Source organism: Xyrauchen texanus, chromosome 47 (genome assembly GCF_025860055.1).
Source record: "Xyrauchen texanus isolate HMW12.3.18 chromosome 47, RBS_HiC_50CHRs, whole genome shotgun sequence".
Lineage (NCBI taxonomy): Eukaryota > Metazoa > Chordata > Actinopteri > Cypriniformes > Catostomidae > Xyrauchen > Xyrauchen texanus.
The window spans coordinates 908,079-918,078 of record NC_068322.1 but is presented as its reverse complement, the minus strand read 5'-3'; the positions used below and the strand labels follow the sequence as shown (position 1 = coordinate 918,078).

Genomic DNA, 10,000 nt, shown 5'->3' with positions numbered 1-10,000 from the left:
TTGAGAATGGCGTAATCGGATTAAAAAACGGATTCAAAGTTGTTGATTACAAGGTGTGTCGTTCGCAGTGCGTCGTGTGAGTGGGCGGTCGTTGCAGAGCTCTTTTGGCGCTCTCTGATTGGTGGAGCTCACAGTTTATAAGCTAGCATTAAAAGTCAATTCCCTTATGGAAAAAGTTGCCAAGCAACGCACTTCATTAGCCTCACTATGGGCTGTTCACAGTTGCAACGTAGCACCAGATTTTAGCAACAGCTATCAACACAACTTTGCTTAGCTACAACGTCATCCAATCAGATTTCAGGCAGTCAGGCGTTGAGTGACAGTTCATGACGGCTCTGACTCTGAGCGTCCTGCACTTACAGTCCACCGATGATCTTCAGTGATTCCACACATTTCAATCCATGACCGTCTTGATCACCGCTGTCTGTCTCTTTCCTTCTGAAAGACAACACGTCTTCCTGAACCTCCACACAGCGGCCCTCCAGACCAGCCTTCTCATACAACACCGCCTGAGAGATAAAACAGAGAAACCATGTGGGCTCTGGGACAACAATCTGTCATCATTTACTCACCCTCACGATGTTCCAAACCTGTGTGACTTTCCTTTTTTCCATGGAACAAAAGGATATCATCGCATCAGAGCACCAATGACGCAGAAGAAAGAAAGTCACGTGGGTTTGGAACCTCACGAGGGTGAGTAAATAATGACAGAATTTTCATTTCGCATGAACGATCCCTTTAAAGGAATATTCCCGGTACAGCCAACAACATTTGTGGCATAACACGTTTTGACTTGAATCATCATTATAGGGATTATGGCGTTGCGTCGTCATGGCAACGGAGTTGCATAATCGTCTATATCTTTCCACAGATGTGATTAATAAGTGATTTAATGACAGTAAAATCATGTTCACACACATATTGTCTTGTGTCTATACTTGTGAAACAGTATTTTATGTCTTGTGTCTATACTTGTGAAACAGTATTTTAATGTTGACAGATTAAACCCCATTGACTTGCATTGGAAGTGACTCACTGGAACACACATTTGTGCTTGTCGATTGAGCTTGTATTGAACCCGGAATATTCCTTTAAGAGCTTCAATTTAAAGGTTCTGAGACTTTCAAAACAACTATCATACCTTCACTCCATTAGGGTTCTCTATTTTCAGATAGCCCTGCAAAACAGCACATTTAATAATGACACACAGCTTGAAGAATCTTCATAAGACATCAGTGAATATCGCCAGCGTGCGAGCGGTTCTCGTACCATGCGCAGCGCTCGCAGTGAGCCCACCGTGGGCGACGGGAAACCCCAGGACTCCGGAATCGGATATTCTCCCACCTCCAACACGGCTAACAAACCCTGAAAACCCGGATCACTGTAAACCATCCACCTGCAAACATAGAGAGAGAGAATTTACATCTGACACCTGTCAATCATGTCTCAACCTCGGTCTCAACCTGCTTTATTGTCCGTTAGGTGACAATCGCAAGTCTGACTACTTAGAAAAGAAATACAGTTGCACACTAATATTCTTGCCTTCCGTGTGTGTGTGCAGGGCATATCTGAGAACTTACAGGCCACTGTGAACTTTGATGGAGCCGGTGTTCAGTGGCACACCAAACGAGCCGACCTCGTCTGTGTCTTCAAGATACTGAGAGTTTCTTCCCATGCCCAAGGTCTCCGTAAACAGCTCAATACGGGGAGGAGTGTAGTCCTGAACACACACACACAAAACGCAATGGAAAGAAACGCACATGTATGTTTATGTATTGTGTTCACTGATGTAAAAAACTATGTCGGGCTAATAAGAACAATGATAATATCATATGTCATTATTTATCACATTTCTGCATGGGTGACTACGCCAATGCTCTTAGTCACAAGCGATACAGCATGTAGTCTTCACATAAATAGTTATATTGCAAAAGTGAGGCCACTTACTCTGACAGCCAGCCGAATTGAGCCAATGATCATTGGAGTAGACGTTAGTCCCGCCTCTTCTGCCCATTCATTGGGCAGCTCAATAACGGCCTCCTCCTCCAGAGCGATGCAACGCCCCACAAAACCAGGTTTCTCATACAGTATCCAGCTAAAACACACACACACACACACACACACACACACACACACACTTAAATCTATTCTTCTGAAAGGCCCATCATCATCCACTGTGATATCCACAGAAGTGTGTGTATTCTGGACTCACCAGCCTCTAATAACTTTAACAGATATGACACTGGACAGCTGCAGGCGTGTGGCATCAGGTTCATCTCTGAAGAACTCAAAGGACTGACCGCTGAACTGATGATGCTCATATATTACGATCTGAACAACAGTGAAAGTCTATTACGGCACTTTGAAACAGTGACAGAGTGAATCTCAAGAAAACACGTCTAGATCGCATTTTTGCCAAAACAGAGATTATGGCCAAACAGTTACATTTTTATTTAATCCGACCAGAGGACATTTCTCCTAAAGTCAGATCTTTGTCCCCATGTGCACTTGCAAACTGTAGTCTGGCTTTTTTATGGTGGTTTTGGAGCAGCGGCTTCTTCCTTGCTGAGCACCTTTCAGGTGATGTTCATATAGGACTGGTGTTGCTGTGGATCTAGATACTCGTCCACCTGTTTCCTCCAGCATCTTCACAAGGTTCTTTGCTGTTGTTCTGGCATTGATTTGCACTTTTCACACAAACTATGTTCATCTCTAGGAGACAGAATGCGTCACCTTCCTGAGCGGTGTGATGACTGTGTGGTCACATGGTGTTTATACTTGTGTACTATTGTTTGTACAGATGAACGTGGCACCTTCAGGGGTTTGGAAATTGCTCCCAAAGATGAACCAGGCTTGTCCACAATTCCTATCAGAAGCTAATTGACTAATTGTCTAAAGATGATCAAAATTGGCTAATTTCTTATCTCAAAATACAATTTCTTATTTTATTGTTTTCTTTTGATTTTATAGGGTGCAATTTTAACCAGATTTGTTTCTGTGAAACTGTCAGTCTTATACAAATGCAGTTTGCCCACATATCTAAAGCAGACATGAAATAAAAACTTGACATGCATTATGCACATAAACAAGGCAAGCTGTTTTTAGTATCTTAAATTCTCTATGAGGTCATAGGAGTTTAAAATGTTGCCAAACCTTTCCAGGACGCCGATGGAATCCACGGACTGCTGGAATCTGAAATGCAATGACAATAATGCAGGTAATTGTTATTCAAATATTCCATAATACTTAGCCAAGCACACAGATGGTCAAAAACATGATACATTCTAATGCATTTTAAAAACTTCAAAGACTACAGATCTCTCACTTTCTCTTGCACAATCACACAGACACGCTTGAACGATGCACAGGCATGTAGTTCTGCAGAGGTACTGCAATTATACAAAGTGAGTACTGTACCTCAATGGCAGGGACGGATTATGACTTGCAAAGGCCCTGAACCATGGACCCACCCCACCAGCTCTACAACTTTGGGGTGGAGGGGGGGGCAACCCCCAAAGCTCTACAACTTTGGGGTGGAGGGGGTGCACCCCCCCAGCTCTACAACTTTGGTGTGGAGGGGGGCACCCCCCCAGCTCTACAACTTTGGGGTGGAGGGGGGCACCCCCTAGTTCTACAACTTTGGGGTGGAGGGGGGGCACCCCCCCAGCTCTACAACTTTGGGGTGGAGGGTGCAATTGGCCTCCTCAACCCCTCCAGGATCACCTCACCCCCATCCTAACCCTTCATCCAATGCGTAGGGGCGCCATGTAAAGGGGGTACCAGCGGCTCACTAAAGGTGGTGCAATTGACCTCCTCGACCCCCTCCAACCCCAAAGTTGTAGAGCTGGGGGGGTGCCATCATGGTTCATGCCCAAAAGGGTTTTCAAGTGGGTGGGGATCACCAAAATAGATCGTGCAGCCTTAAAAGGGCCCCTGGGCACCCCTGGGCAGTAAAAGGCCCCTGGGCACTGCCCCCATTGGCCCAGTCGTTAATCCGTCCCTGATCACTGGCAGAAAGCCAGTATGGACACATACATTTGGCTGTTCTCTCTGAATGTCCTCTTGAGAAGTTCGAGCCTCTAAAGGTTGAGATGTAGGCAGAATTGACCAATCTTCTGTGATAGCCACGTTATCTTTCCCAGTCGGATTCAGAACCACTAGATCAGGTACAGAAACACTTCCTTTTGTTACCTAACAAGACAAACCAGACACACATACAAACATGGTTTAATGAAAGTCAAAAGTTAGATACTGTAATACTCAAGTACGTGAATGCAGATGCTACTAGCTATGCTTATGAGCTAAGCTCTATTTCATACATTGTGCGTTGTTGCATTCTAGAAAGTTTCAGACCACAATTCGTAGCACAACGCAAGAACGTGTTGCATTAGGAACATTGTCGCAAGGGGACCAATAGCGAACATTAATGTGAACTGTGCTCTTCTGTGGTGAGCTCAACTAAGTCAACTAGTGTCAGTTTGAAGAGAATAACGCTAAGGAAGTTGACGTTTTATTTCAGCTTACCTGATTAATAACACATTCGGTTTAATTGCACAGGTATTTGAAGGTAACTCTATGGCCCCCTTGAATCCTGAGGTTTGTTGCTGCCAGAGTAACTCACATTAAGTACGTTGAACCGGACTGCACATTGGCTATGCGTTGGCTACGTGCTCGCATCTGCACATTTGTACTTGCGTAAAGTATGTTTCTGGCCTAAGCGTGTGTGTGTGTGTGTGTATTACTGTTGATGTGGTCTGTGGTCTGACCAGCGGGTCGATCCTATCTGACGGTGGAACGGTTTCAGGCTCTTTTGGAAGATATTTCTCCAGGTAACTCGGCAACCTGATGTCATCAAAGGATGGAAGTGGTGGAGGAAAATCAGCTTCTGTTGCCATGGAGACAGAAGGGTCTGCTGAAGTTGTTTTGAGGTCTGGTGTCATGGCAGGGTCATCATCTTTAACAGGTTCTAGAACAACTTGGGAACCATTCTGGGTTGGGTTGACACCCATTTGTTCATTATTAGCTGTGTCCTTTTTTGGTAACTGTGCAGTTGGCATTGGTTGTGTTTGCTGAGGTGTTGAAGACCCAGGTGCATTGTTTGGTGATAACAGCCCATCTGAGGGACATTCGGTTGGGCTTAAAAGATCCATTAGTATCACCCTGTTGGGATTGTGTAGACTGCCGAGAATGGAGGATCTCCCCAAGCGAGACCTCTTCAATTGTTCGGATTTCCTTTCCTCTGATCCCTCTTTCTTTTCGCCTTCCTCCTCTTCTGGCTCCTTCTTTGCCCTCTGAAAGAGGAGGGACCTGGAGAGAATGCTCTCCCGCTCAGGGTTTATCCGCTTGAGCTTGTTGTCCTCCTCCTTGGCCTCTTTGTTTTTACTCTTCGTTATTGAAGTTGGCGCCATGTCCACGGTGAACTCACTCCTCTTTCTCCTCAAGCCAAACTGGAACTCCTCCAGATCAAAAGGCTTCTCGCAGCGGTCTTCTCTAATGGCAGGCATGGCAAATGGAGGGGCTTGCAGGCGAAGTTGGTTGTGTTTGCGTTGGGGAAATCTGAACGGCATTGCTAGCCTCTTTACACTGGCAATAAAATCATCTGGGTCGAATTTTCCAGAAGTATCCAGGAGGTTTGTCTCACTGACAGAAGAGCTGAGCTTAGGATTTGGTTCTGAAATTGTCTGCTTCTTCCTGATGGGTTGTTGGTGGTCAATATCCAGCCAGCTGGATGGAGAGTCTCTGTTCAGGGAGGGTCTTCCAGGTGCAGAGGGGATTTGTGGAAGGAAAAATGGTTTTGGAATCGATTCCTTTTTTCTTGTGGATGGATCTGTAGATTGAGTATTAATAGGACTAGGTGGGGATTTTTCACTGCCTGAGGCTAATGTCTGGGAGACCTTCTCATTGGCTGAAACTTGAAGAGGCACAGCCTTTTCATTCATTAGGGCTGGTGGGGGTGTGGTCTGTTTATTTAATGAAGCTGGTGGGGGCATGGTCTTTTCATTAGAAGAGGCAGGAGGAGGCGTAGTCTTTTTGTTAGATGAGGCGGGAGGATGTGAGGCCAGAGATGTGACCTTTTCATTAGTTGACACAGAAGGAGGCGTGGCCTTTTCATTAGTTGATGTGGGAGGAGGCGTGGTCTTCTCTTTAGATGAGGCGGGAGGAGGCGTAGCCTCTACATTAAATGAGGCCAGAAGATGCGTGGTCTTTTTGTTAGATGAGGTGGGAAGAGGCACGGTCTTTTCAGTTAATGAGGCTGGTGGGGGTGTGGTCTTTTCATTACATGAGGTGGGAGAAGGTGTGGTCTTTTGATTATTTGAGGGTAGTGAGGGTGTGGTCTTTTTATTAGATGAGGTGGGAGGAGGCGTGGTCTTTTCATCTAATGAGGGTAGTGAGGGTGTTGTCTTTTTATTAGATGAGGTGGGAGGAGGCGTGGTCTTTTCATCTAATGAGGGTAGTGAGGGTGTGGCCTTTTTATTAGATGAGGTGGGAGGAGGCGTGGTCTTTTCATCTAATGAGGGTAGTGAGGGTGTGGTCTTTTTATTAGATGAGGTGGGAGGAGGCGTGGTCTTTTCATCTAATGAGGGTAGTGAGGGTGTGGTCTTTTTATTATATGAGGTGGGAGGAGGCGTGGTCTTTTCATCTAATGAGGGTAGTGATGGTGTGGTCTTTTTATTAGATGAGGTGGGAGGAGGCGTGGTCTTTTCATCTAATGAGTAGTGAGGTGTGGTCTTTTAGATGAGGTGGGATGTGGTCTTTTCATCTAATGGAGTGAGGGTGGTCTTTTATTAGATGAGGTGGGAGGAGGCGTGGTCTTTTCATCTAATGAGGGTAGTGAGGGTGTGGTCTTTTTATTAGATGAGGTGGGAGGAGGCGTGGTCTTTTCATCTAATGAGGGTAGTGAGGGTGTGGACTTTTCATTAAATGAGGCTGGAGGCAGCATGGTCTTTTTATCAGATGAGGCTGGTGGGGGCGTGGCCTTTATTCCCTCCTGTTCCTGTTTTAACTGTCTCTCATTGGCTGCTGTCTGTGTCTTTTGTTCTTCTCTGCTCTCTGATTGGCTCAATGGGGTTGGCCCACCTCTTTTGTGTGCTTCCTCTGTGGGTGGAATTTGAGGTGAAAATTTGGAGTTTTGGAATTTCTCATTCTTATTAGTTCTTAGTATCTTGGTCAAACTGTCCTTCTGATCACTTGAGCCATTTTCAGAGGTACTTATCCCTTGAGACACTCTGTCTTTCTCAGGTAACACCTTTTCACTCCCTCTTCTCTGTATGGCACCCTTCGAGCCGGCTCCAGGAATGCTATCGGCTGGCTCAGAAAGGTCTTTAGAGGTGCTCTCTTTCAGGTCCTCTTGGGTTGGCGGCTTCTCTTCTTTTGTCACAGCTGGTTCTGGTTCCCCCAACTCTCCAATCAATGGGTTTACAATCATGTCTCGGTTATCCTGCTCCTCTTCCCGCTCTCTTTCAGAGTGCTCTGGAACAGGCTGCTTTTTGTTGAAGTTCTTTTGGTCAGTTTCTGGTTCTATGTGCTTCCCAATGGAGCTGCTCTCAGTTTGGGAGTTTTTCTTTCTGGATGTAGAAGGAAATAACGTCAGTGTTCCAGAAGCAGAGGTTACTGTCTTTGTTTCTTTGAAACTTTTAGTTTCCATCTGTGGGGATTTTAACCAATTGGAGTCGGTATCTTGTGGTTTCTTTGAGCTTTGCACCAATTCCAGTGCATTCACCAGCTTTTGTGGCACTTTGGGCTTTTTTAAAATCACCTCAGTGATTTTGGTGCTCTTCAAATATTCATCTGTGGGTTTTGTTGCATCTTTTGTGTCTTTAAGAGGTTTGGAGGTGCTCTTTTCGTCCTTTACTGCCTGTTTAACTTGTACGGTTTCTTTGTTTTTGATGTTTGGGCTCAGGGATTGAACCCCATCTTTGCTTCGCAGTTGTTTAGATCTTGAGGCTGTCTGGCTCATAGATTTGACCTGTGGGGTCTCATCAGTAGGTGATGAAACAGTTGGCGAAAAGCAGTTTGTTGTCCTCGCCTCCTTATCTCCAAGTGTTGAGTCACTTGTTCTCTCTGAAAATGTTGCATTCTGGGATTTGGAGTCTGTTTGATCTGTGTTTGAAGGAGCTTTGAGTTTAACTTCTGGCTTCTCCCAGCTGGTCTTTGCTGTGGATTTTCCAACGTTTTCACATTGTTGAGATGTTTGACCAGTCATTTTTGAATGTCCAGCATTCAGTGATTGGCCAGAAACCCCTGATCTCCCAGACGTCAATGTAAATGTCTCGTGTCTCCTCTGGCCTGTATTGAAATTCAATGCCCGCTCTTTAACCGTCTGGTTCGGAGGTGCAGAACTGGGCCGCGCTCCAGCCGGTTCTGTGATCTCTCGGAGACGACTCGACACTTTTCGAGCTGGGGCAATGTCCGGATGCCGCAGGCTTGTGGAGCCACTCTTCAGTGCACTGACCGCTTGGTTTTCAAACAGACTGATCTTGTCTGCGATGCGGCCCGCGTGATGACTGGACTTTACAGTGGTGCCGTCCACCCTTTCCTCTGGACCTCTATGAGTAACAAACAGAAGACAAACAGTCAGATTTGTGAGACAGACGTTTATTAGTTAATTCATTCGGACTCATTCTGACCTTCTCTTCCTGCATGTTTTTTCTTTTTCTCTATTCTATGCCTCTCTCTCTCTGCTTGAACCGAGCAACAAATGCACTAAGACACCAGCTTCCTCATCTTCATTAACAAATGTAACCGTAGAAATACCTGTAATGTGGTGCAGTGTCCCCTGTCAACAAGCCTGGCCCCTCTGGACCCCCCCCCCACTCAATAAGTGGCCCCTCAGGACCCACTCTGGACCCCCCCCACTCAACAAGTGGCCCCTCTGGACCCACTCTGGACCCCCCCACTCAACAAGTGCCCCTCTGGACCCACTCTGGACCCCCCCCGCTGGACAAGTGGCCCCTCTTGACCCACTCTGGACTCCCCCGCTCATCAAGTGCCACAGGACCCACTCTGGACCCCCCCCCACCACTCAACAAGTGGCCTCTCTGGACCCAATCTGGACCCCCCTGCTCAACAAGTGGCCCCTCTGGACCCACTCTGGACCCCCCCCTCGCTCAAAAAGTGGCCCCTCTGGACCCACTCTGGACCCCCCCGCTGGACAAGTGGCCCCTCTTGACCCACTCTGGACCCCCCCGCTCATCAAGTGCCACAGGACCCACTCTGGACCCCCCACCACTCAACAAGTGGCCTCTCTGGACCCAATCTGGACCCCCGGCTCAACAAGTGGCCACTCTGGACCCACTCTGGACCCCCTGCTCATCAAGTGGCCCTTCTGGACCCCCCGGTTAACAAGTAGCCCCTCTGGACTAACTCTGGATCCCCCGGACCCACTCTGGACCCCCCTCACTCAACAAGTGGCCCCTCTGCACCCCCGTTCAACAATTGGCCCCTCAGGACCCACTCTGGACCCCACCCCGGCTCAACAGGCCTGGCCCCTCTGGACCCCCTGCTCAACAATTGCCACTGGACCCCCGGCTCAACAAGTGGCCCCTCTGGACTAACTCTGACCCCCCTCTGGACCCAATCTGGACCCCCGGCTCAACAAGTGGCCCCTCTAGACCCACTCTGGACCCCCGGTCAACAAGTGGCCCCTCTGGACTAACTCTGGACCCCCCTCTGGACCCAATCTGGACCCCCCAGCTCAACAAGTGGCCCCTCTACACCCACTCTGGACCCCCGCTCAACAAGTGGCCCCTCTGGACCCACTCTGGACCCCCCCGCTCAACAAGTGGCCCCTGCCTGGCCCCCCGGTTACTGTAGTCTAGAACCGCCACTAATTAACTGATACAAGAAATGACATTTTTGGGTGAACTTCCACTTTAAATGGAGAGCAATGGAAACAGATGTAGAAAAAGACCCCAGTTATTTCACATATCTGAGCTATTAAAGAGCAACATCGGAGTTTATATGCAAGTGTTTACATTAGACTGGGGATTTCAGTCTTACA

General features: G+C 47.4%; 1 protein-coding gene across 1 annotated transcript in view; it reads right to left on the bottom strand.

Moving 5' to 3' along the window:
- Positions 1–10,000, bottom strand: part of LOC127638821 (beta/gamma crystallin domain-containing protein 1-like) — a 20,099-nt gene that overhangs the window by 8,755 nt on the left and 1,344 nt on the right. The window contains exons 2-11 of the mRNA XM_052120565.1: positions 6,790–8,546; positions 4,743–6,706; positions 4,036–4,191; positions 3,154–3,192; positions 2,213–2,331; positions 1,948–2,095; positions 1,581–1,720; positions 1,270–1,396; positions 1,142–1,177; positions 361–509 (exon numbers count right to left, since the gene is read on the bottom strand). Coding sequence (XP_051976525.1) covers positions 361–509; positions 1,142–1,177; positions 1,270–1,396; positions 1,581–1,720; positions 1,948–2,095; positions 2,213–2,331; positions 3,154–3,192; positions 4,036–4,191; positions 4,743–6,706; positions 6,790–8,546 — 4,635 coding nt within the window. The remainder of the gene's footprint in view (positions 1–360; positions 510–1,141; positions 1,178–1,269; positions 1,397–1,580; positions 1,721–1,947; positions 2,096–2,212; positions 2,332–3,153; positions 3,193–4,035; positions 4,192–4,742; positions 6,707–6,789; positions 8,547–10,000) is intronic.